The 26,634-nt window shown below is 34.4% G+C and overlaps 3 protein-coding genes across 4 annotated transcripts; 1 reads left to right on the top strand and 2 right to left on the bottom strand.

The window, feature by feature from the left end:
- The first annotated feature begins 3,742 nt into the window (after positions 1 to 3,742).
- Positions 3,743 to 6,881, top strand: LOC142627142 (transcription factor BHLH094-like). Of its 2 annotated transcripts, none has more exons than XM_075800942.1 (6): positions 3,743 to 4,435; positions 4,774 to 4,971; positions 5,226 to 5,291; positions 5,593 to 5,661; positions 5,767 to 5,838; positions 6,305 to 6,881. In XM_075800942.1, the coding sequence occupies exons 1-6, from the start codon at positions 4,151 to 4,153 to the stop codon at positions 6,431 to 6,433; spliced, it is 819 nt and encodes a 272-aa protein (XP_075657057.1). In that variant the 5' UTR covers positions 3,743 to 4,150; the 3' UTR covers positions 6,434 to 6,881. The 2 variants fall into 2 exon arrangements, with proteins under 2 accessions (XP_075657057.1, XP_075657058.1); XM_075800943.1 differs by having other exon boundaries at positions 3,812 to 4,435; positions 6,317 to 6,881.
- A 903-nt stretch (positions 6,882 to 7,784) lies between these two features.
- Positions 7,785 to 10,830, bottom strand: LOC142627321 (uncharacterized). Its single transcript, XM_075801158.1, has 4 exons — positions 10,655 to 10,830; positions 10,340 to 10,564; positions 8,689 to 8,754; positions 7,785 to 8,261 (listed from the first exon to the last, which is right to left on the bottom strand). Exons 1-4 carry the CDS (start codon positions 10,805 to 10,807, stop codon positions 8,118 to 8,120), a joined length of 588 nt encoding a protein of 195 aa, XP_075657273.1. The 5' UTR covers positions 10,808 to 10,830; the 3' UTR covers positions 7,785 to 8,117.
- Positions 10,831 to 14,962: 4,132 nt separating this feature from the next.
- LOC142629119 (serine/threonine-protein phosphatase 7 long form homolog) lies at positions 14,963 to 16,433 on the bottom strand. Its single transcript, XM_075803103.1, has 4 exons — positions 16,183 to 16,433; positions 15,865 to 15,948; positions 15,411 to 15,501; positions 14,963 to 15,298 (listed from the first exon to the last, which is right to left on the bottom strand). The coding sequence occupies exons 1-4, from the start codon at positions 16,431 to 16,433 to the stop codon at positions 14,963 to 14,965; spliced, it is 762 nt and encodes a 253-aa protein (XP_075659218.1).
- Between the last annotated feature and the right edge of the window lie 10,201 nt (positions 16,434 to 26,634).

Raw genomic sequence — 26,634 nt, 5'->3', positions numbered from 1 at the left:
CAAGTTTTGGTGAGTAATAAAATCAATGTCACGTGTTCTTTCTACAAATTTGTAATGGCCAAATGGGTTATGACTTTCTGTGAAGGTTGTTTTACTTATTTTGGGGTGGCAAATAGTATATTACTATTATTTTGAGCTGGACTATGAAAATGTGAATAATTGCAGCTCATCATTGTAGGGTTTAGGCCTATGTTTAAATGCAATACACCTACATTTTGTTTGGAGGCCTATCATTAAGTGCATGCTTTGTAGCCTATAGTAGATTAGCAAGCACATAATTAATGGGGGCATTTGATGCTAACCAAGGTCAACTGACATGATTTATTCATGTAGAAGATGCTAACCAAGAATTAAAAGCATCACATTGCAATACACTGAGTCCTTGGGGGAACTATTAGAGATATATAAAGCTCTTCCTTGAAGAAAAAATTTCAATCTATACCATCCGTTCTTGATGATTGTTTTTTATCATCAGCTCATGACATCAATTGGTTTTTAGTGTAGGTATAAATCGAATCTCAAATCTCTTATTCGACAACAATAGATTGTACCAATTTTACATTAAGAATATGAGTCATGTCATACAAGTCCTTAGTTTTGCCTTCATCGTGGTTAAATGGTTGTAAATAATTACTGTGTTCAAACATTTTATTAAAAGCAAAAAAGAAAAAGAAAAAAGAGAAAGGAATAAACCACACTTCTCATTAGGGAGTACTATTAAAATGAGAGAGAGAGAGAGAGCCCAAGTCTCCCTATAAAAAGAATGAGACAATTGTAGTGAATGGAACCAAAAAACTCTAGGCGCTAATTAATTAATTATAATGTTGATTATATCTATCAATAGATTCTAAGGTTGCATTTAAAGATTGCATGGCCAAAATGAGCTTTTACCCCTTTCTCATAAACTTTTCAACAAAATGTCCAATGTCTGAAACTAATTAGAAAAATATCCTGTTTTGAAACTCGATTTTCTAAAAATTGAGTTTCAAATGTATAACTCGATTTTTGGAACGTTGAATTATAACGAATGTGGACTTAGAAATTTTTTTTTTTTTGGAACTCGAGTTCCATGTAAAGTACTCGAGTTCATAGAACCCGAGTTCCACTTGAATTTTTTCAAGAAACTCGAGTTCCAAACAAAAATTTTAATTTGTAGTTCGCTATAATTTAATTGTCCAAAAATTGAGTTTTAAATTGGAACTCGACTTTTAGAAAATCGAGTTTCAAAATAAAAGCATTTTCCTAAATAGTTTTAGAAATTGGGCATTTTGCTAGAAAGTAAAAAAATAAAAAATAAAAAAGGGCAAAAGCTTATTCTCTCCAAGATTACATAGGAAATGAATTAGACCACCCAACTTGTTGTAACATTCCAAGGTCAATTCCTCTTCTTAGAAAGGAAAAAAACCAATGGAAGGATCATTGGGTCCGTGAAGATTAACACCCCATCCCCATGTCCCTTATACTTTATCCCACATAAATTATGATGGTACAATCTGATTTTATACCACTTAACCAAGTGGAACTAACTTTTTTGAAGAATTGATGCATACCAAACAATGGAGTGCTCAACACCCCCCACCCCATTAAAAAAAAGAAAAGAAAGGAATTATATGAAAATTGAGTTGACATGATAATGCCTGCACTTTTAAGAAATAACTGAATGAAAGAAAAAAGAGAGTTGAACATTATTTATTTCTCTGGAGGAAAATTCTTCTAACTTGTGACAATTCAAATAGGCATTAAATTAATAACCCCATCTTTTTAATAGTCATATGAAATAAGGGCAAATTACAGCTTACCCACATGTTGTTTGACCGAAATTTAAATTGCCTACTCGTGATTTGAAATTTGACATTTTACCCACTTAAGGTTTGACCGAAATTTAAATTGCCTATTTATAATTTGAAATCCCATAATGCAAGGGTTTTTTTTGTGTTTTTTAAGAAGATAGACATAAAAGTGGAGTAAAATTACATATTTAGCTCCTTTTTAATCTATGTGAGTTACGGAAGTCTAACTGAACTAACCTCAGCTGGATAAAGTGTCAAATTTCAACTCACAGGTAGGCAACTTAAATTTCGACCAAACCATAAATGAGTAAGTTGTAATTTATCCATGAATTAATTAAGTTATTTACAGAGTCATATACTAATTAAAATATACGTGTACAATTCTATGAACTGTAATGGATTTCTAATCTTATTATGATTTTTTTTTTCAATTTTCTATTTTTTCTTCTTTTAAATCAATATCTATAAAATTTTGCATGAATATTTTTAAAATAATTATAGAATAGATTCCGCAATAATGTCCAATTTTGTTCTCTACAAACGTAAGAAAGTAATTGTTTATAGATTAAAACTTGTGGTATAATACTGTACAAGTATTATATATATATATATATATAAAGTAACTGTGCACAAGTATTTTTATCAATTAAGCTCTTGCGAATTTATTAAAAAGTTAATAAGAGTTTGTTTGGTACGTTACTAAAATTCTCTCAGTGAACGGGTCCTAAATTTTGGAAACAATATTTTCTGTTCACGAAATCGATACATTTTGGAACGTTGTTAGTCCAAAGACTCCAAACACGTCAACACCATGCCAATTAACGGTGGGCCATCTTCCTCTTTCGAATAATTTTTTTTTTTTCAGGTTAGTCAATTTTCTCTAACCTTTGCAATAAATTGACCGTTTATATATCCATCACAATCATAACAATGATTAACTTAAACTAAATCATACGTTAATCAAACACGCCTCCTTTATATACTTTATAATAGATCCCAGGACCAACGAAAAAAAAAAAAACTTTTGTGTATGTTGAATTTCACTAGTAGAGATGATATCACACTATGCATCAAACATATAGAAAAAATACAATTTGAATCAGCGAATTAAGTTCTTCTAATTAAATACAAATGTATAGTTGACTGACTCAGTTTCTTCTTACTTATGTGTGCTTGTTTCTTAAAAAAAATATATATATATATATATATTTAATAGGAGAATTTTTTTTTTTTTTTGAGAATCTTTAATAATTCATTACACATAGAGAATATATCTAAGTTTTAATTATATAGAAAAGTTGAATTTGGTGCAGTGTTAGAATAAACTCATTTCATGATTTAAATTAAATATTAATCTAAATATGTATCGAGTGTCAAGTCAATACACTATTAGATGCAAAAAATAAAATATTAACAAGAAATGAATTATGTTTTGGCTTGTGTTAATAGGTGCCCATAGACATTCACATTCTTTGAGAAAACATTTATCGGATTTGGATCACGCCCCTATTAGAAAGAAGTGAGAAGAGTACATTTAATTAAAATATAGGTTTATTGACAAAAACTTGCTCGGTTGTCAATAAAAATTAGCTCGATCATAATACAACAGTCGATATTCATTATTCGAACCATTTTTTTACGAATAAAAATTGGATAAGAGGCGATTTAAGTTAACGTCTTATATTTAATTATAATGACACTCAACCCTCTTTTGCCCGAAACTCTAACAATTTTTGTGCACTCAATCTTTATCTTATTTTTTTATATTATTCCCGCTGTTCCAATATAGGATGTATATATTCTGTCTCTCATAGTGTGTACGCTGTAGGCAAGATTGGAAAGAAAGCGGATATTGTTGATTAGTGAGTGTAGATTGATCGAACGGTGGGGAGAGAGAGGAGGAGGTGCACGTGAGAGAGAGGAAAACAGAGCCAAAACCGAGAGAGAGAGATAGAGAGAGTGGCTGGACCTGGACACTGGACCCTCCGATAAAAACTCACTGGAAGTGACTTTTGTTTGCTACTCCCGAGGTCTCTGTCTCTCAATAGTGAGTGGTGGTGGACACACAAAACACCCAACACTGTGCGCACCAACCTCCACTGTCTAAGGAGATCACACACACACAAACTCTCACAACAACAACACTTACAGCTTCAAACTCTAAAGACCCCTTTTTTTTTTATTTTCAGCTCCTCTCTCTCTCTCTCTCTCTTGTTTTGAAACTTACGTCTTAAAACACAAAAAGCAACTGAATTTTAAATAAAAAAAACAACACTTTTAAGCTTTTGCTTTGGAGATTTTGAAGTTAGTTAAGTTAAGTTAAGTTGAGTTTATACATAAATGTGAAAAGACTTTTCAGAATGGATCCGCCGGCGATGATGAACGAAGGGTCGCCGTATAACTTGTCGGAGATCTGGCCGTTTCCGCCGATGAATGGCGGTGGCGAATTGGTGATGGGCCTGAGGAGGCCTCAGTTCGGCGATGTAAACGGTGCGACGAATCGGGAAGTTTCGGGTAACGATCCGATGAGCTTGGACCAGCGGGGTGTTCATGGCGGTGGTGGCAATGGCGGTGGGTCGAGGAAGCGGCGTGATTTGGAGGACGATTCTTCCAACTCCAAGGGCGTGGACTCCGGCAATGGCGCGGTATTTGCTTCGAATTTCGTGAAAATCTATCTTTGTAGCTTGCCATTAAATCTCTATGAACACAAATCTTGAAATTGATTCAGTGATATTGATTATTGATCTCAAAACGTTCCTAGTTACTAATTTAGTAGTCAATCAATCTTAGTGGACCCAAAAATGTTAGGACTAAAGCTTGGTTTTTGTCCTTATTGTCACTTGAAAATTGATAGTTTATGTCTGAGATACCATGAAATTTGTTTGTATTCAGTAATGAAATTGAGTGAGTTGAGAAATGTTGAGTTTGGTGAAGATGGGTTTTTAATATATTTTTTGTTGGGTGCTAAAATTTTTTGGGGCAGAATGATTGTGAGGGAAAGAGGCTGAAAACGTCGGGAAGTGGAGATGAGAATCTTGATTCAAAAGCTGAGGCAGAACCCAGTTCAGGCAAGCATGTGGAACAGAATACTCAGACCCCGCTGGAGCCACCTAAGCAAGACTACATCCACGTACGAGCAAGAAGGGGTCAAGCTACTGATAGCCACAGTTTAGCAGAAAGAGTAATTTTTACTGAAATCCTCTTTGAATTTACTGTTTGTAAAATTGTGGTTTTAGTTGTTCTTTGAAGTGAGTGTAATGGCCAAGACATTGACATAAGGCGGGTTAAGATCCAGATACATGACACAACCTGTTATTCACAATTATGTATATGTTGCAATCATGGTAGAGTTAGTTGTGGAAATTGATTTAGTTAACAGTTGCATATAAAACTCGTTCGAACGAGTTTTGCTGATTAGACCCATTTGGTGGACAGGCTAGACGAGAAAAGATAAGTGAGAGGATGAAAATTCTCCAGGATCTGGTCCCGGGTTGTAATAAGGTATGGTATTGGTATTTCTTGAAATTTAATCATTCTCTAATTTGCCAATTAGGTTCTAGTTCATTAGAATAGATGTACTGTACAGTGTGCAGTGAAAAAGTTTTTGTAAAGTTTAAGTTCCATTTCATCTTAAACTATTTATTTGTATGGCGAAAAATATGATAACCTAATCAGTGACTTAGTCGACTTGTTACTGTATATTCTGTATCCGTTGTTTTGGCTTTTGATATTTATATTTAGTTTCCTTTTAATATGGTATTTTTCCAGAAAGACTGTTCACTGATTAGGCTTTTAAATTCAGGTTATTGGAAAAGCACTGGTCCTTGATGAGATAATAAATTACATCCAATCACTACAGCATCAGGTTGAGGTAAGAATCCTTTGATTGATTTAAATTGTTGTACTTTTTAACTGTTATTTCTTTCGCTTACTAAATCTGAAGTTGAGCCTTATAAAAGTTTACTGGATTTTACAGTTCTTGTCAATGAAGCTTGAAGCAGTTAATACAAGAATGACCCCTGGACTTGAAGTGTTTCCTTCTAAAGATGTAAGTCCTAATTATATGTAAAGATATTGGAGTTTATTTTAATCCTCTATATAATGTTTTTCTCCTGGAATGAGAGTGTAGGCATAACATTTTTGATTTCTTACTTGCAAATTGTCTTTTATGTTGCTTTTGATGTATCAGATTATGCATTAGAGCTTGTTTTCTTTTCTTTAACCCTTTGAATTACAACTTACTTTCTCTAAAAGAATAAATCCGTGTGCTCAGTTGAACCATGCACCATATGTCTGTGCTTTAAATGGTCATGTCACTTTTTTTTATTTTGCAAATTCCTGATGGAACTTTTGGTCAGTTTCATCGGAATGGAATTTTTCTAAATATAATTTAGGAATGGGTTGGTTGAGCATTATTTATTTGTTTAAATCACTATTAGTTTATTTATTGATAATAGTTTTTCCTCTTTTTCCAAGAACTGCGACTCTTATAACAAAATAATTTGGTGTTTCAGTTTGGTCAACAGACATTTGATACTTCTGGCATGGCATTTGGTTCACAAACCCCAAGGGAGTACACCCGCAGTTCATCACCGGAGTGGTTGCACATGCAGGTTGGTGGTGGTTTTGAAAGAACAACGTAGTCTATGAAGTCCTCATTCAGACCAAAAGAAAAGGGAAACCAAAAACAACAAAAAGTCCTTGTTGATTGGTAATAAAAGCATTAAGAAGCGATGCTTACTCCTTCAGTAGTTGTCAAAGAATATAACCCGTATACCACAATATGTTAAATCAAAAAGAGACACACCAGGCATGGAGCTCTGGTTGCTTTCTGTAAGACTGCTTTAAGTTACCAGCTGAACAAACTCCGTTTGTTTGTGTGTTGGAATATCAATTCTTTTCCTTCTTATATCTTTTAGCAGGCTTCACCATTGTCTCTGTACTAATACCCAAACATAACCTCTTAGAATGAGTATTGTTCTTGTGAAAGAATGTTGCTTGTTCAGAATTTCTAATGCTTACATTGTGTAAACCTTGTTATAACATGCTGTTTGCTAAGAAGCTGTATCCTTTAATAAATTGAGCAAGTCTAATGCTATGCATTTTGTAGGTCCAAACCGAGTTCTTAAAGTAGGATTTTTCCTTCATGTTAAAAGGTTTGCAATGAGCTTTTGCTGAAGTTTTTCTTTTTGGTTTTCTCGAAAATAAAGATCATACTATGCAGTACAAGCACATCAAATAATAGGAATATTATTGATGTTAGGAATCTGCTTTTATGCAGAATCTATCTTATGAAACCTATGTCTTTAACGTCCTATTGTGTGTGTGGAATCAACTTTAGGTAAAATGACCTTTTAAACTGCTAGACTTGCTTTTTTCTCAATCATCATGCTGAAAGCGAATATCAAACTAATTTTCTGTAGAAAAACAAATATAACCCTGGAGTTCGCTAGTTTATTGTTAAGAAATGATTGTTGGGGAGGGAGTATTAATTTGGTGTTACAAGCAAGGCACTAGTAGCTAGGAGCAAAATGTGAACTGATGAACTTTTCTTTGAAACTACTCCACAATCAAAATGTGCTGGTTGAGTGAAATCTGCACTTGACACCCAACAGGATTCCATACACAAAATGGCCCCCCAAGTATAGAGTATAGACCATGAAAAGGGAAGTCCTCCCAAGGGTTTGGTGTAACAAGAATAGAAGCCGAAAATTACCCTTTTAACAGACACATATCCATGTTGTCGGATATATAACAAGATTTTCGATTAGATTTTTAAATGGTCAATTCATATTGCAACACCACCTTTAAATGATCAATTCATGAATCATATTGCAACTCCTTCCACCCCCCACATCTCTCTGTTTTCTTTTGCTTTCCCCCACAGTTGAAGTGTTGAACAATGAACTCAAGCAAAATGTGACACTAACAGTAGTTTCTGCAATTGCCTAGTGTGTCCTTGCCTCCTTGGCTAATTCATTAGCACCATACGAATCACATCAACCAAAATTGGTTAATTGGGTGAAGTTGAGCATGAACTCAGTGAACACAATTCTTTTACAAATTCGCAATGTCATGCATTTGTAGTGGACCAGCCACAAACTTAGTTTAAAATCTATTTGCAAGAGGGTAAATGAACCATTGTACTAACAAATAAACTAGTACGCAGTTTGAATCGCTTCCTACTCAATTTTACACTTCCTTTCACATTTACACAAGAACTGCGAGGCAACAATGAAAAGGTTGAATATTTTGTGGAGAGAGAGCTTTCAAAGCCTTTCTGTGAGGAAATTCAGAAAAAAGAGTGCTTTCCACCAACAGTGAAAACTATGTTACTGACTGTGCTGTAGCAGAAGAACTTCCACCCTGGTTAAAATTATTGTCACTTGATTGGAAATAAGAAATGGTGGCCCAAATCACACGTAGAAACAGGATCACCACAAACACAGTGCCTCCAAGAGTGCAGACCACCTGCAATCAATATCTAACTTGTCAGTTATCTGCTCTTTTCATCTATCGCAACATGTCCAGTCATCAGTCGATTCAGCATGCTGAAAACAGCTGGGTTAAGAATATTTGAAATCACAAATAAGTCTACTTGGGAAATTATTCAGAAAGATTTTGAATTGTGGAAAACACGTTTTAAAGTTTAAAGAAAAAAAAAAGGAAAAGAAATTTTTTTTTTTATTCTAAGAAAATAATATTAGGTAAGGAAAGGAGCATAGTTAATAGCTTGTTCCATCATCAAAAGATTTCAACATATCCAATAATTGTGACAATGTTATAACCTTATAATAACTGCTTTCATATCCATACATGAAAGTATTTTTCTGAATACTGTTCATAAAAAGTTAATGGGATTTAACTGTTCAAATCTAGTGATGGAGAGGGTATATACCTCAAGAAGTGCTTTAACAATTGAAAGTGAAGCCAAAAGTAGAACGCCATCAACTGCAAAAGACACCTGATTTCCGAGGCAAGATTAGAATATAAAATTAACATTGTTTTAAACATTCTTCCAGCAGCAATCTTTAAACAATCTTTCATACGCAGGCTCTTAGTGAAGGATATAGATTCTACACTGGAGGAAAGTTAGCTAATAAATGGGGATACAATGGGGGTTTATTGTGTGTCTTTTGCAGGAGTCAAATGCAAGGTCGTGATTATCTGCACTTTGAGTGTTCGTTTCTTTAAGAATTAATTGGCAGCAGGTAAATGATGTGGTTGCTAGAGGAGCATATAGCTGGATACACGTCTTGCAATGGGGTATTCACAAGCTGAAAGGTGAAAGCCTCAAAGTAAACCTCAGCAAACTGGCATGGGATGCTACTGTTTACCATTCATGGATACAAATTACAAAGAAGTGCTTGAGTGCATAATAGTAAAGTCCTTACGAAGGAGGAGTTGTACAATTAATTAGAGATGATTATAGACTTAGACTGGGGTCTTATAGAAGTATTAAGAACTATCCAAAATAGAGGTTTATGCGGTAGATGGAAGATTTCATTCTGTTTCTTAAGGTGTTAGTATTACCATGATGCTTTTAGTTTGGGGGTGCTGTGCTGGTTGTTTATCCTTTTTTGTTTCAGTTAAGTCTCCTAAATTTAGGCCCAACTCAAGAACTTTTGGTTCCAGTATTCATGTCAAACAGTCTGACAACAAGTGCCTATGTCAACAAATTGAGTTTTCATTTCGCAAACCCAAGCCATATGCATCCATAACAACTCACAAGTGAATGCAGTCAATAAACCAGAGACTTACCTCATATGCTCACATAATGCATGTCACAGTTGAACAATACCCTTATGTGTTCATTTGTTCATCTGTACTTAACATTCCTCTATTTGAATGCATCAATATATGCACAAATCCTACCTCTTGAACAGGGTGTCAAAAACTAATAGCAGCATCACCCAAAAAAAAAAATTGCCAGTAAAATTTTGAAATCACATCTTTCAATAGGTATTAGACTGACCCAATATAACCAACCATATATGTTAATTCTATAAGAAATGTTCTTCCATTAATTGGACCTTTTGTTTTGTAAAAATGGATTGACTGTAACTAAATTAATATGCCTTGACTTGAGTACCCATCAGTGATTCAGTATGTTGTTGGGGTCATGTGATCGGTAGTTGACTTGGTACATACAACTTGTTTCTATTGGACTTGTGCTACTCCTAATTAATTAATGTAAGGTTACTTTTTTAACTCTGATATATCCATGATAGGTGGATGTTCATAAGGTTAGGTCAACCCTATTTATCTCTCTTGCAGGTGACCTGATGAACTGTGTGCCGAGTACGCACTACTGCGGTTAATTTAATCACGTTTGTTCATAGTGTCTAGAGGTACGTGACTAAACCGTTCCCTTTAATTCTTTCTATTAAGACATAAGAGCAATAAAAAATGACAAATATGTAACTTTGAAAGTACATACTTAAAAAGTACATGGAACACTGAACAATATTCAAAGCCTATAAGCTTTTTAGATCAACTGACCTAGTATTTCCAACGGAAAAGTCTAGATTAGAATAGAGAACAATTACCAGCTGAGCCGGTATTTGGGCCGGCAAAACAGAGCGGGAGGCTTTCTTAGCACGCCTGGAAACTTTCTTTAACATGCTTTGCAAGAACCTTATTAACAAATCAACACTACTTTCTGTATCTTCCTCGTCACTTTCATCATCCACTACCACCCCATGATCACCCTCGAAGAAGAAATCTCCATCAATTTCCTCAGCTTCCACTTCACTAGCTGTAGTACTGTTCAGCTGAAAAACACACACAGTCAAACTCCAAGTTCCTAATAACTGACTTATAGTGTTTGTGTGTGCATGTTAAAGAGAGAGGGACAGAGAGACCTTGCTGTGACAAATATTGCTGATTATGTTGGGTTTCAAACTAGGGGTTTGGATGTGGTGTGATAATGAGATGTGTGCAGAAGGTGAGAGCGAGGAGTGGAGGGGTGTGACGTTGAGGTTAATCAACGAGGATAATGTTGCTGTTCCTGCCATTAGCGTTAGGATTTGCAAGTGGCGTTACCATTTTTCAGTATTTGTTCTTGGGCTGGGTTAGCCTAGCTACTTACAAACGAAGAAAGGGTTTTAGGGAGATAGTGATGAAGCCCAACCCAGTAAAGAACTAATTCAGCCCTTTTGAGCTGTCTTGAGGCTCAACATGAAGTTCATAACAAGCTCATCCCCCTCTCTCTCTCTCTCTCTCTCTCTCTCTCTACTTAGGAAAGAAAGAAAGAAAGAAAAATAATTTAGAAAGTACAGTTCAATAGCAGTCAACTTGGACTATGTTATTTTTAACTTGTAGTCAATTTTCATTAATGAGTTAACACCACAACGATATGAACTAAATTGAGTGCATGTTGAATATAATGCGGACTAAATTAATTGTTATAAAAATGTAGGGATCAATCTGACAGTGATCCCAAAATGTTGAGACTAAAACAATACTTTTTTTTTATTTTATCGTATGACATTATTTTAAGAAAAGTGCTAGGTTCGTAATATTTTTACAATACTTTTACAACAAATCATAGATGATAAAGTGGGTTCCAGTTAACTTAACTAATAAAGTTTCTTATAGTTGAATAAGAGATTTAAGATTCAATTCCCGTTTATACCAAAACCAATTGGTGTCTTGGTATGATGATAAAGAGCTATTATCAGGAGTGAATGTCATAGGTTGAAATTATCTCAAAAAAAAAATCATAGATGATAAATTGTTACTACTTCTAATTTGAACCCACCATTTAAATTCTTTAGGTAAAATATCATTTTCATTCCTGAACTTTCATAAAAGTTTTTTTTTTCGTCACTAAACTTTTAAAAGTTTTTTTTTATGTTTTACTTTTCATTTTGTCCGTGAGTTTTTGTCCTACGTGGCAACACGGTGTCCAACTTGGACCAAACTAATTTATTTTTAAAATTATAAACACGTGGTGCACAATGATTGGCTCACATGGATTAAAAAAAATTTAGTGAGACAAATTTGCCCCTCACACCCCTAACCCAATCTTATCTTCAATCCAGTCCCAAAATTTCCAAAATTTGAAAGGTTGAAAGTAGCCTGAAACCCCAACACCATTGCCTTGTCCCACAGCCTAAATCAGCAACCCAAACAGCGACCCCAACCCGGAGACAAAGTACTGCTGACAGAGTGTTCAAAGGCAACTCCAACCACCAATTATAGAAAAATCCATATGAAAATTTCAACCAAGACATGGGTATATGGGTACAGAGCTTAGCACTCCAACAAATTTCAAACAATACAGCAATAAACTTGCCAAAAATCAAACACCAATTTAGTAATAACTTCACTAAACTTTGTAAAAAGAAAAACAAAATTTTGTCCTCTTTCAAAACAAAGCAACACCGATTCAGTATCAAACCATGCACCCATATCAAAATTTTGGCGTATCATGGGCTAATCTTTAAAACAAGACAAGAATCAAGGTAAATTTCAAGTAAAGAAAAAAGAAAAACCTCAACCCCAAGATCAAAAACAAAGATAGCCAAAACAAAATTTTCTAATAAACCTCAAAGAGCAACTTTTGGCCAACTTAAAGATGCCAAAGAATCCTTCAAAAATCTCTCTTTTACTCCAAACCAAATCAGGCAAGTCAATCTCTAAAATCCTTAGTGAAATTTCTATCAAGTAAAAGAGTTTCCTTCCTCAGAGACTTTCGAAGAAGCAAAGGAAATTGTCTTCTCTTCTGTGTTGCTTTAGAATCTGTTAGCTTCAACAACAGAGGGCGAAAATGGGAAATTAGCTATTACTTTCCAACTATATAGTTAGTAAGCCTGGTTCCCAAACTATATTATTTAGTAATATCTCAAGTCTCAAAGGCTTAATTTTGGGGCTATAAATCGAGTCTTTGAGGCTTGATTTTTCAGTTTGATGTGGCATTTTTTCTAGGTGGCGTCTACCTGGAAATCAAGTCTCTTAGACTCGAGTTTTATACCGAGCATTAGAGATTTGATTTCTGTGCTCTGAGATTCCACGTAGATGCCACTTGGATCTCGAGCCTTAGAGACTCCGTTTGCTAAAGTGAAATCGAGTCTCAGAAACTCGATTTTTAAATGTGGTCAATTGGTCCACGTGGCCTAGTCATGTCTAAGTCTGGTCATGTCTGGTCATGTCTAGGCAGGTCTCTCGTCCCATCTTGTCTTGTCTGGGCAGGTCTCTCAAGATTCAGCAAAAAAGCAAACCATTTCACTTGTTTTGTTTTGTCTGGACAGGTCTCTCAAGATTCAGCAGAAAAGCAAACCATTTCACTATAGGCAAAACAAAACCATATTCAATGGACCCTCTCTCAACTCTCATACACATTCAACAGTAGACATTGCTCCTCTCTCAACTCTCGTACACATTCAGCAGCAAAACATTGCTCCTCTCTTAACTCTCATACAAGCCCAACATTCATTGTAGTCTCCCTCTCTCACTCCCCCTCTCAATCTCATACAATCCCAGCAGCATATTTGCACATCCTCATGTCAGGTAAGGGTCTCCTCACTCTCTAGTTGGTTGTTTAGTGTATATAAGTGCTTTAGAAAGTATTGCTTGCATTGAATTTGTCATGACATTTCTTAATTATTTGTTTGTATTAACTACTTTATATATAAATATATATATATATATATTTATATATATAAAAATATATATATTTTAGAAAACAAGTGAGGAGAAAGATATATATATATTTAGAAAGTGAGGAGAAAGACATATATATATATATATATATATATATATATATTATTCATGATCCAGGAAGTCTTTTTGCTAGCTTTTAGTGAAGTTATCTGCTTCATTTTCTCCATAATTTGTATTAAATTTGAGTTTGTATATCAAATTTGGTATATTTGATTGTATATTAATTCCTTAGTTTTGAAATTAGATGATATGTCTAATTTTGATTGCTCATGATCATATTCACATTAGTGTTTTTTTTTTTTTTGTCTGATGAACTTTGCTCTATGTTATTTCATTAATAGTAGTGTAATAGGGTATGCCATGAATTTTCTTGCACTGGAATGATGATGTTACATAATTGCACTCATTCATTTGCACATCCTCATGACTTTTGTTGTTTGGTTTGATATTTTTATTTATATTTTTGTTAGAACTGAGTTGAAATTTTGTAATGGGGGTGAGTTTTGTCTTTAGTTTTTTTATTTGTTTGAGTACGAAATGATAATGATTGAGTGTGTTTGTATGTGATGTGGGGTGAATATATGCAATTGTGGGGTGAGAAGTTGTAATTTTTGTACTTTGAGTAGATAGAAAATGTTTTGTAATTGATGTTAAATGAAAGAGATAAAATATGTCACTAACATATTATACTTTACTCTCTAATAGGTTCACAATCTCTGAAAAATATTGATATAAATGTATACTACGGTGGACCCCTTGACAATCCTGGAGAGATTGACGGATTCCCATTTAGAGGGCCGAGTACCAAATGCTACTACATGATGATCCGTCGTAAGTTGAAGACGTTGAATGATTTGAAAAGGAAAATAATGGACGAATTGAATTTGAACCCTACTTGGTATGACATCAAGATTATTTATCGTTACCCACAAGAAATCCTTCATGAACGGATAAATTACGGGTATATGGCGATCAAACATGTAAAGATGATGTTTAATAGGATCCAGAAAATGCCACAAGTAAATGCTGTTAAGTTGTACGTAAGTTCGGAGCCGCTTGCACCAATACATACTGTGGTGGTGCAACAAACAACTACGTCTTTACAATTTACAACCCTAGATGATGGATGCACTACAACGGGAGGGTATACAGAACCAGGTTATACGCTCACATCTCAAGATCATGTCGCCAATACTGGTGAAACCCTTCATCCTCAAGAGACACATTTAGAGGAGGAAGACGAAGATCATGCCGTGAATGATGGTGAAAATATTGATGATGTGGATGAGTACGAAGAGAGGATTGAGCGAGGCGACTTTGAGAACGATGTGGATGACCATGAAGTCGTTCCCAATTTTGAAGAGGAAAATATGGAATACCATGATGAAGGTGATGCAGACAATGATATTGGCGTCCAGCATGATACAAATACGACATTGAGAAGTTACTAGCAAAGTCACTATAGCACCGGGCCTATCGATGAACCTTCGAGTTACCCTTTTAAACTAGTCGTGGTACTCATGTTGTGGAGGCATATCATCAAGCACTGCTTCACAACGTCGTTGAAGGCGATTACCCCACTCATCGATATGCACAGCATGTTCTCGTGTCCAATCAATACCGACCTTCCCCCTCAAATCAATGGCATGAAGCACTGTGTCAGTGTCAACATTGTGGGAAATTTCTTGGATCATCCCAAATTGATGAATGATGCGATCCGGTGTATGTTTTTCTACTAGGTGGAAACATACAAGCGACACCGTTACCGTCCACACGGCCCTCCCTGCAACGTACCACGGCGGAAGGTTCTCTAACTCAGCTTCATATGGCTGCCACACCACCTACAATAGCCAAAAAACAAGTATACAACACATTAGGCAACAATGTTTATATTTCAAAACTCACCAAACCTATAACTTGTTCCTAAACATGTAAAACAATGCATTTTCATACCTGGCTTGGCAACAATGAAGTTATTTGCTCGCGATACCTGCCCCTGAAGATGTGGGCGGGCCTATTTTTCTTGTTTGGGACCCACAACCACCTACAATCAAGAACAAGGGATCAATATCTAGAACTTTCCTACTGAGATAATTCCAATGTTAAAACAATAATGTAATCAAATATAACTACTGAGATAATCTTATAGATATTTACTTAATTAATAATATCACTAGAATAAGAAACAATCCTTATAAAAACAAAGCACATACAAGCCACATGACAGTCACAAAATTAGAGTATATTAACGTAATCATATATATTGAACCTCTGTTTAAAAGTTTTTTATGTTGACATAAAAAATTGGTAGAAACCTTTAAAATAAATAAAGGAAATCAAGTTACATGATTGTGGGCTTAGGTAATGATCACATAATGTATATGACGTGTATGAGGTAGAGACTTACTTCAAGGACAGTGGACCACGCACTGGAGGACCATAAACACCCACTGGCGGGCCACGCTCAACTGCCAGGCACAAATAGGGGAACCTGGCCCATACCCAATACTAAACCAACAGTAAGCACCCACCAATCTGACCGGTGTCCTCGCTTGCCCTGCATAGCTCTCGGTACAACCATGCAAGACAAGCACTTCCCCAACTGTACCTTCGTGGTTTACGAAGGTCTTCCAACTACTGCACCCACATTCGATGCACCCTATCGCCAAATTTGTCCATGAATATTGTGTCCCCCAGTAGCGCTAGGATGTAGCATCATACGTACTTATGCAGCTGATCCTCTTCAACATTAGGCGGCAATGGATTATCAACTTCCTCCAAAAGCCAGTTGATGAGAATCCTTTGGCTAGTAAGTTGCTTATGGTTGTCTTGATTTATAGGTTGAAAGCCAAAGAAGTCCCGGCACACATCCACCCAATTTTTCTGCATGCTCCCTGTTATAGTGTCACCATCAACAGGAAGCCCAAGAAGAACCTCCACATCTTGCAATGTGATGGTGACCTCACCATGTGGCATGTGAAAGGTGTGAGTCTTGGGCTGCTATCGCTCCACTAAGGTCGTTATCAGGCCATGGTCAATCTCTCTACCAGGGACCCAAAGGAGTCCCTCCAAACCAACTGCCTTGATGATGTTCCTGACTCGGTCGTCCACCATTACCTCTCGATTGGAGAACTCTGAACTACAGCTACGGTAGGTAACGAACCCTGGATCCTGCACAGAACAGAGTCATGGATTAATATATGACAGCAAATGCGTGTACATTGTATGAATTAAATGCATGTACATTAGTTAAATCTTTAGTGTTGTGTTTTACCTGCCCATTCCAAATAGCTTCGGACCGATGGTTGAGCTGCTATGACAACACTGACCTATCAATAGGTCTAGGCTGTGTATAGTCAATCTGGCCAGCATTTGCAGCAGTCATACTGCACAAGAATGATAAGCAGATAGTTTGAGAAATGAAAACACAATATGCTTATGGAACTAGGTATGAGTTAGAGCAACTAAAGCCAGTTTGTACAACAAGAATTCAGTAAAAGATGAAAGACTGAACCAAAAAAGGCCAATATGAACACAGAGCTTTTTAGACTTAGGATTTTATTTTTAAGGTAAAGTTTTGAAGCAAGAAAAAGAGTAGTAGTAGCAATCAACTGCAGCAGAGCCAGATTCTCGTGGATCAAGAGACCTTAGATCCTTCCCTTGGGGTTGGTCAATCTCGTCTCTTGGTATTGGAGCAGTTTGACATATCACTAGCAAACCACATTTTACAGTGCTTTAATCATTGTTAGTCCATCTACGCTGTTTATTATGTCCTTAATGAGTACTTTGGGGCAGGAATAGATTGGAGTTTCTTTGATTCACAATACCTTAGTGAACTAGGACCTGATATTTCTGATCCAAGACATACTATAGCAATTCCAAGATTTTTGTTTTTTTTCCCCCTTATTTACCATTTTGAAAAGCAACTTCAAAAGAAAACTTTACAGAATCCTTTTATTTATAATTGTGATAAATTGGTTTATCACAATTTTGTACTAGTGCATTTCAAAATGATCTACATTGTAGAGAACTTTGGACTAAATTTAGTATTTGTAAGAGTATCAACCTGGCTTGTTTTTGAGTATATAGTCTGCTGTTATCAATTCTTTTTACCTTGTGGAATGCATTAGGTCTTGTTTTCTTACTACCTCGCAGACAGGCTAATGCTTTTGCTGCCTAGGAGAGCATGTTATGGTGAACTTTCTTTTGGCTCTGAATATATTTTAGGGGATGCTTGTGCACTTGTGCATTCATCTGAAAGATAATCATTGTGTGGACTACACGGACAAAGTTTGCCTTCCTATGAAATTATCCAAATCTTTGGTATAAATGAATGTAGTGAAAGTGAATGCGTAGTCTCACCACCCTGTTTAACTTGTCAGTTGATTTTCGTTTGTTCGCCATTAACTCTCTCTCTCTCTCTCTCTCTCTCTCTCTCTAAATTGAAATATTAGATATTATGCAATGAAAGGAGTTTAAAATTTGTAGTGAACTTAACTTGTATTTGATCTCTACAATTTACAATTTAATAATTGTTGCATATTTAATACTTATTTTATGTAGTTGCAAAGTTAAACTTCCTTGGTTGTTTTAGTTGGCTTGAATCCCAACACAGTAAATGCAAGCAAGGCAAGAACTTAGCAAATAAAATCAAATCAAATAACACTACAACAATATTACATTAATAAACACAATATCATTTCTGACATTATCAAATTTAGCAAAAAGAAAGTCATCAAACTTTCAGTAACATGGATCCAATTAAACACTAAATCATCAACTTTAACAAACCCTACCATCAACAATTTAGTTTAACAAAGACCCAGTTAACAAACCCTAACATCATCACTGCAAAACAATGCATAGTTCAAGACGGAAATTTGAAATTTGCCTGATATCAACCCACGAACAGAACAAAGCACAAAACAAAACCCAAAAAAAAAAAAATCAAACCCACAAACAAATTCAATCTCAAAAAACAAATAAAGCTTTGGTCTTTTTTAATAGTTCTATTAGAAATTCAATACAGAAACCAAAATAGAAAAAAACTTGGTGAAACCAAAGTTTCTTTGATTTTTCCCACTGTTTCTCGGCAACCAAACAGTGAACTTTGTACAAAGAGACTCACCTTTTTTTTTTTTTAGTTTTGAGAGACTACATAGACTGAAGGAACTCCAAGCTCTGTACACCTTGTTGTGGCTTTATGAAATCTTTTGGCGAAGGCGATCAATGTGAAATAGTGGAGACTGAGTGAGAGAACAGTGACTGAGAGAAGAGGGTGAGTGAGAGGGAGAGTGAAAGCGTGAGAATCTGCTCTATGTTAGAGAAAGGGTGAGTGAGAGTGGAGAGTGTCTGATCTGTGTGAGGGGCTTTAATTTTGAAAAAATCCCAACTTGAAATCGAGTCTTAGAGACTCAGTTTCTTGTTTTCCCACATGGACCGACCACGTCAGACCCAGATGGCCACGTCACATAAATCGAGTCTAAGAGACTCGATTTTCAGGTGGACGCCATGTGAAAAAAACACCACATCAAACTGAAAAATCGAGTCTTAAAGACTCGATTTATAGGTCCAAAATCAAGCATTTTAGACTCAAGGTGTTATTCAATAATATAGTTTGGGAACCGGGCCTACTAACTATATAGTTGGAAAGTAATGGCTAATTTTCCATTTTTACCACAACAGAGGGAGACTACCTTTGAACACTGTGTCACCAGGTTGGGGTTACCGATTACGGCCGTGGGACTGGCTGGGGTTTCACTGTTTCAACCTTTCAATTTTTGGGGATTTTTTAGATTGGACTTTGATGAGTGGGTGTGGGGGCAAATATGTCTCACTGAAAAATTTTAATCCACTTCTGCCAATCATTTTGCACCTCGTGTTTATGATTAAAAAATAAATGCTAAAATGCAAAACTAATCCTCTAACTTTCTTCAGATTTCATTTCAGTCCTCTAACTTTACTTTCATTCATTTCAATCCTCTAAGTTTCAGATTTATTCAATTAAGGCCTCTTTTGTTAAAATTTTTTGAAAAAAAAAATCTAGAAAATATTTTTCAATCATTAATTGAATTTTTTTAATTTAAAAAATTTGAAGAAAAATTTATAAAATTGAAAAATTAACCATAACATATAACAAAAGTTGATGGAAAAGCCTTAATTAAATAAACTTGAAATTTGGAGAACTAAAATGAACAAAAGCAAAGTTAGAGGACTGAAATAAAATCTGAAGAAAATTAAAGGGTCAGTTTTGCATTTTACCCAAAAATAAATTAGTTGGGTTTAATTCAAATACCACGTTAGCACTCCGTTAAGCCAAGTAGGACATAAACTAACAAATGTAAACAGAAGAATGAAAAGTGAAACATTTTTGTGTGCGTCAAAAAACCATTCACTAGAAGAAAAAAAGTTTAAGAACTGAGTAGGGAGTAGCTTGATAACGCCTTAAAATGTATACTTGTTATATATTTATGTAGGCGTTATCTCCTTATTACTATGCTTCATTTGTATAATTAAGCCATGATTTGAATTAGTCCTTATTATTTATCTTTACATAATTTCTTGAATAAAATGTCATTCATTGTATGTAATTTTCTACTTTCAAGAAATCATGTAAAAAAAATGAGTTTACAGGAGTTTATGAGAGAATAGAGGCCAAACTATAATTCAAGAGGAGCTAAAGGACCATATTTAAATGTCTAAGGAGGTGCAGCTGGAGTGCTTAGGTCATCTACCATTGTTTGAAAGTTTCAAATAAGGAAATAAATCAAAGAGGTAGAATCTGAAAAGGAAAAATCAGATTTGAACACGGATTAGTATTTTGGCATATCTTTCTCCTCAAAAATCTAATTGACACAAGGCCAGATGGGTTGAAACTGTGACTTAAATATCTACACCTTTTCAGTTTTGAGTTTTTTGAAATTCATAATTTTTAAAAGCCGAAATTAACTTACAAGTTATAACTGTAAATCTAGACGAAAATTAAAATAGTAAAAGTTTTATTTTCTTTGGACACTTTGATGTTAGGGTTTTGAAGGGAGGCAGTGTAGAACGAATTTGGAAGAGAAAACCTTGTATTTTTCCTTTCTTTAATGGCGGCCTAATCTCTTTGCTAGGGCTAGGGGTTATGTTTCTTCTATATGGTATGAATATTCAATGTGATTATTTCTAGGATTTTATGAACGACATATTAGATTGTTCAATTAGATTTCTTTTGATGTATTAGTTCTTCCATACTTTCAATAAGTTCAATCATGTTTTTCTTATTGTTTAGATAAATTTCTAATAGTTTCAAATAGAAACCAGGTTTTAAAGTGAATAAGTTTTTTTGAAAACTTTTTTAATCACATTATCAATCTAGGTTATCATGCGTTCTTGAATTGTTTCAGTTCAACCGAATCATAAGTATTTACTTGTATAAAAACAATCAATTATGAAATATATATTTTCTTAGATCACAAAAAATTTCATATCAATATAGGGAAACATCCCGATGCCCTAGTATTTACATTATTGATTTAAATAAGTTTTTATTATTATTCTTGTTAACAATCACCAAGCAAAAGTATTTTTCTTCTTCACCCAAATTGTTGTTTAATTGTATTGTTTTTAAATTTATCTTGCTCCTTGTGGTTCAACTTCGGTACTTCGAAAATTATATTGCTACGATCTCCTGCACTTGGAAGTGAGCAAGCATGGCTGAGATTGAAAAACACAATTTATTTGTTAAAATTATAAAGGAGAAGACTCTACAATAGGAAACTCAAACAACTGATTTTATCAACTAGACTTGTATTATGTTCATCTTTAATAAAAATTTTCTCTTCCGTTATTTTAGAAGAGTCCAGAAGAATGTTGTAGTGCTGTACTCATCTTTAATAAAAATTTTCTGTTCATCAAAAAAAAAAAAAAAAAAAACTAGACTTGTATTCATATTGAAACATGATCATTACAATGGAAAAAACCATTTTTCCCGTGGTATTGAACTACAATAGACAATAATTTCTAATCACTTTCTTCTCTCTCTCTCTCTCTCTCTCTCTCCCTTTTTTCTTCGACCCTATTCTCTTGCCAGTCCTCCTCCTTATATAAACATATTCTCTACCCTTATCCTCCCAGTTGTCCTATTCTCATCTGGATTCTCAGGGATATTTTCCTCTTCTTTATTAGGTTCCTCCATTTCTTATACTGAAACAGGACTTTTAGGGGTGTTTTTACTGTTCAGGTTGTGTTATATGTATTTAATGCATCAAAGGTTAGGTGGAGTTCCTCATTAACATGGAGGTGATCTCTGCTACCCTTATCTATCTAGAGGGTTTCCCGAGGTTATATCTGGGCACAAGGTAGACTATCCATGTTTATTACCTCGGATAGGACTTTGCTAGATGTAGTGTGATGAATGCAAGAAAAATCAGTAGGTTGGAATGCTTCGAGCTATGATAATAGCTTTAGGACCTGAAAGAAAAGAAAAAACTTTCAAAGGTGACTAGTGTAACCTGGCCAAGAACCCTCCGACAGTTAAGTCAATTTTCTCTCTAGAACACAAGGATAGGAAACTATGAATAGTAGAACTTACTTTTGTTGAATGAGACTTGATCCTTTTATAGAGAGTAAGAAGTGGGTCTATTTGCTCGGATCCACTATCATTGTGAGAGATGTGTGGAGTTAATGGAGAAAATTGAGCGTATTTTGGGGAACCCTCCCCACGTTCTGGAATGACAGATCGTGGTTTGATTGTGTAAAGCTTGTAGGGAATGCCATGGACGACCATCTTGATTTGGACGATTGTAATATCTTAAGGAGGGATCTTGTTCATGTTTGAGGTGCTTCTATTAGGCTTCTTCTCTGGTAAAACCCTATGGACATGTTCTAGTCATGGACGAACTAAACTTTGTTCGGACCCTATCATAGTGTATCATCAATTTCGCGGGAACGATCCGCGAGGATTCCCCCCGCTTCCTAAATAGATGAACCAGACTCATTTTACTCCACGGGATCCTCCAGGCCATTGGGCCTTATCCTAAGCAAATGGGTTTGACCCATTCCACTCCACGGGATCTTCTAGGCATTTGGGCCTCATGCCTGGATGTGAATTCTTCTATCCCCCACAATTTTGCAAAATTTATAAAATAAAATAAATAAAAAAACTTTTGCAAGTTTAGGGGTAAAAAATGAACTTTTGTGAAAGTTTAAGAACGAAAATGACATTTCTAACATTTTTCATATTTTAATCAGCCCCTAAGTATTTCCATCAGGTATGTCAATATTTGAGATTTTTTTTCTATGTTTTTGGAGACAAAATACTCAAGATTAGAACAACACAGTCTTAATCACGTCTCTTAAAATATTTATAAGCCAAATTGTTTGGAATTGACTTCAGGTGGTTCTTTTTAGAACTTCATTATGGGCTTACCGCTCATATATAATAAATCATACTTAGTTTGTAATGGAACATCATAGATTGACAGACATGACACAACCTTGTTTTTATTTTGGCAACAAAGCAAAATGAATGGTATAAACGGTTTACAAATTAGCAAATCAATAAGCCAAAATAATTGATAGCCTACGATGTTTCCTTGGCATTGTGCTTGTTGGTATTTGAGCAAGATTGACAATGAAAATTGAATTTCCAATCCCACCAATCCCTCCTAAAAGTTTGGAGACAAAATATCTAACGTGCGCGCGCGTGTACGTCGTGAACTTGCATCCAAACCCAGTCGCCCAGTCCACCACGTCGTCTATTGGAGTGTAGAACAATTTTCGGAACCACTTTCCCACGTGCCAATGCGCACGTTAGCGACAGAAATTTTACATCAAAGCGAAGAGTCCCAAGCAGAAAAACGACGCCGTTGAAATAAAATAAAATAAAGTAGTATAAAACTCCTCTCCGAAGCTTCTTCTTTTCTATGCTACGGACCGGTCCTACCTAATAATATACACCACGCGTAACGCACCGCGTCCCTTTCACGTCAAAGCATTATTAAAGCCAACCGCCCAATCGATTGAATTTTTTCAATTAATTGTTAATAGAGAATACAAAACTTATCAATTATATATTTTTTTATACGAATTATCAATTATATTACTTCATCTTTATATCTTTATATACTAAGAAGATTCATTCCTTCTCTTTATATTAAAAAGATTTAGAAAGTTAGTCATTATCTTCTTCTTCTTTTCAAAAATACCCCTAATTTAATTAATTTATCCTTATTCCTAAAACATAAAAATGAGGTTAAAATCATATATTGATAACAAAATTTATTAAAAAATAAAAACCTACCCATGTTTATAAAACTACTCTATGTTCTATAAAATGTCACACTACCCCATGTACACAACCAAAACTACCCCCATATTCCAAAAAAAAAAAAAAATACCCCAAGTTCCTATTAAAAAAAGAGTCTTATTGTACATGCAAAATGCATGCGATGAAGCTAGTTATTATTAAAGACTTGTACTTACTATAATTTCACTCAATATTTTTTATTAGACACAAATTTTAATAAATCCTCAATTGGATTACAAATTTTTTCTTATATCTTTGCAAAATTTCTAAAAGATCAAATATTAATAGTTATATCATCAATCAAATGTTTAAATTTTAAGTTTTTGTAATCTAAAATTATGCATAAAAAAAGTGTATGAATTGAATAATTAATAACATCTAATTAACATGAAATTTGATATTTGTGTTAAGAACATAAAGAACATACAATCCAATGGTTAGATTTTCAAAGTATGTAATCATGTTTATTTTTTTTAGTAAAAATTTTAGTCTTAGTCTTAGCAGCATGTTGTAATTATTTCTTCAAAAAAAAAATTATAATCAAAATTTATCATATTATTAATATGACAATGAAATTTATTGGTACTAGAACTAACAATATAATAAATAACATTAAATTAAAAAAGATTCACATTGCCATGAGTTTTTATCAACTATAACTTGACTTTTTAAACCCATGTGGTATATATATATATATATATATATATATATATATATATATGTAACCTCGTGTGGTATCTACAATTACTTTATTAGATTATTTATTTATTTTTTTATTATTATTATAGAGTTTCAACCCTAATAAGAAAAAAAGGTCAATCAGGCAATAAAATGAAGAAAGTTGAGTAGAAAGGTCAACTGCGCTATTATAAATAAAAAAAATAAAAAGAAGTCAATTTGATAACACAAAATTACTTTTGATAAAGACCCACTTTAAGGTTGTGTTGGGATAACTTATTTTACTATTCAGTTTATTTTACTACTATTTATGGGTCCTACTGCACTATTTGGTACTATTTATGGGTCTCATTGTACTATTTTTGCTAATTTTTACATTTATCTACAGTACTTTCAGCAGACAGTTTTTAGTTTCAACAAAATAAGTGACTCCCAAACAGACCTTAAAATGACCTCTTTGCTTTCAACCCTAATAAAACACAAATTTAATTTATTTAAAAATTAACACATAAATTTATAAGGTGTAATTTCTCAACAAAAATTTAGAAGGTGTATATAATAATATCTCTAAAATGTCACTAATGTTATAGTCCATAAAATCACTTAACTTATAATAATTTTTTTGTATTAATTATAATATTTAAGTGCACAGTCTAACGAGAAGATAGAATAAATTTTACCAATGGGCTTTAATTGATTGCATTCTCATATCTAGGAGCAATTGCTACGGTTAGATTTGCCCTTGAGGTTGGGGTGTTTGATGTAATATTTGAAAGCAGCAATCTCTTGGGCATGAGAATAATTTGCTTAGCCCGTCAGGGGTGAAAAGCTCTTGAAATACCTGATAACTAGTTTTGGTGGATAAAGTTAATTACCTATAGGCAAAGTTGTTAAAATCGGGATCCTACATAGGATCGTGGAAGGTAGGTGAAATCATGGATTATAAGATCCTACATTATTTAAGAGAAAAAACAAAAAAAACACCTTGGTATGTTAAATAATCACATAAATTATACATTCATTGATATAATTACCATACATCACTATATTCAGTTGTAAGCATCATTTAAAGAGGTCAAAAACATTCTCTAAAAAAAAAAAAAGCCAAAAATCTCAAAATGTGATACTCTATTGAAATATTTTTTATTTGGGTCCAACTAACATTCTCTCTACATTAGAGTGAAAAAACTTGATCTATTGAAATTTTATTTTTCATTTCGGTCCAACTGAGCCTTCTGTCAAGTTAAAGAGGATTACAAGAAACAAAAGTCATTTAAGATTGTCAGAATCATACGATCCTATCGATGCTGAACGATTGCAAAGATCCTTGAAAGATCTGGATCGTTTTGGGTAGGTGGGATCGTAAAATCGTAAGATCTAGAACGAGATTTTGACAACCATGCTTGTAAGAGTTTGATTAATGGTGAGGATAGTTGTATAGTATGCTCTATGATGTGCAAATAATTTGAGAAAAGTAATCTAAATTATCTTAATAAAATGGACAAAATTTCCTCTAAAGTATCCTTCGACCCATTATATGATAGTTTATAAAACTATCCATATGTGCTATTTAAATAAGTCACATAACTCATGTGACATTCTGTTTGTTTCGAAGTAAAATATCTCACACATAAAATATTTGTAGTGAAAACATTTTCAAGTGTATGGTGCTAATGGTGGTGTCGATTGGTGGTCTTTTGTGTGGCTGTGCAAGATGGGTGGCTTGTAGCAATAGCAGATAAGTGAGAGACAAGTTGAGAGAAATATGTAAAATGTTTTACCCTTTTGTTTGAGCGTAAAACATTTTACATGTTCTTGCTTGAGTCTTATAGGTCGCCAAATTTTTAAAACAAAACAAATATAGTAAAATGCATAAAATATTTTCCTAAAAACGTTTTACATCAAAATAAATTGCTTGCATGTAAGAGCATTAGTATTAGAGCTGTCCACAGGTTGGGTTTGTGCCCGACTCAGACTTGACCATAAACTTTTGTGTGGGTGAAAATCAAACCTGAAACTAACCTGAAATACTAGTCAGATTGGCTGATTCGGGCCTTATTGATTTTTGGGTTGTACTAGTCAATTTCGGGTTTTGTCGTCAGTGTTGATATTTGGTCGGATCCGTCAAGATTTGGCTAGATCTCAACCAGATCTCGTCGGATCTCATTGGATCTGGACGAGATCTCACTAGATCTCATTGGATCTGGT

This window comes from Castanea sativa, chromosome 3, assembly GCF_040712315.1.
Source record: "Castanea sativa cultivar Marrone di Chiusa Pesio chromosome 3, ASM4071231v1".
Taxonomy (NCBI): domain Eukaryota; kingdom Viridiplantae; phylum Streptophyta; class Magnoliopsida; order Fagales; family Fagaceae; genus Castanea; species Castanea sativa.
The sequence above is the reverse complement of the archived record's forward strand: the minus strand, read 5'-3'. Positions and strand labels throughout refer to the sequence as shown.

Coding starts and splice junctions, on each gene's coding strand:
- LOC142627142 (XM_075800942.1), top strand. CDS start 4,151: ATGGATCCGCCGGCGATGATGAACGAAGGGTCGCCGTATAACTTGTCG. Junction 4,436..4,773: donor TGGACTCCGGCAATGGCGCG/GTATTTGCTTCG, acceptor TTTTTGGGGCAG/AATGATTGTGAGGGAAAGAG. Junction 5,839..6,304: donor AAGTGTTTCCTTCTAAAGAT/GTAAGTCCTAAT, acceptor TTGGTGTTTCAG/TTTGGTCAACAGACATTTGA.
- LOC142627321 (XM_075801158.1), bottom strand. CDS start 10,807: ATGGCAGGAACAGCAACATTATCCTCGTTGATTAACCTCAACGTCACA. Junction 10,565..10,654: donor GCAATATTTGTCACAGCAAG/GTCTCTCTGTCC, acceptor TGTGTTTTTCAG/CTGAACAGTACTACAGCTAG. Junction 8,755..10,339: donor CCCAAATACCGGCTCAGCTG/GTAATTGTTCTC, acceptor CTCGGAAATCAG/GTGTCTTTTGCAGTTGATGG.
- LOC142629119 (XM_075803103.1), bottom strand. CDS start 16,433: ATGCCACATGGTGAGGTCACCATCACATTGCAAGATGTGGAGGTTCTT. Junction 15,502..15,864: donor CGTGGTCCACTGTCCTTGAA/GTAAGTCTCTAC, acceptor TCTTGATTGTAG/GTGGTTGTGGGTCCCAAACA. Junction 15,299..15,410: donor CTTCATTGTTGCCAAGCCAG/GTATGAAAATGC, acceptor TGGCTATTGTAG/GTGGTGTGGCAGCCATATGA.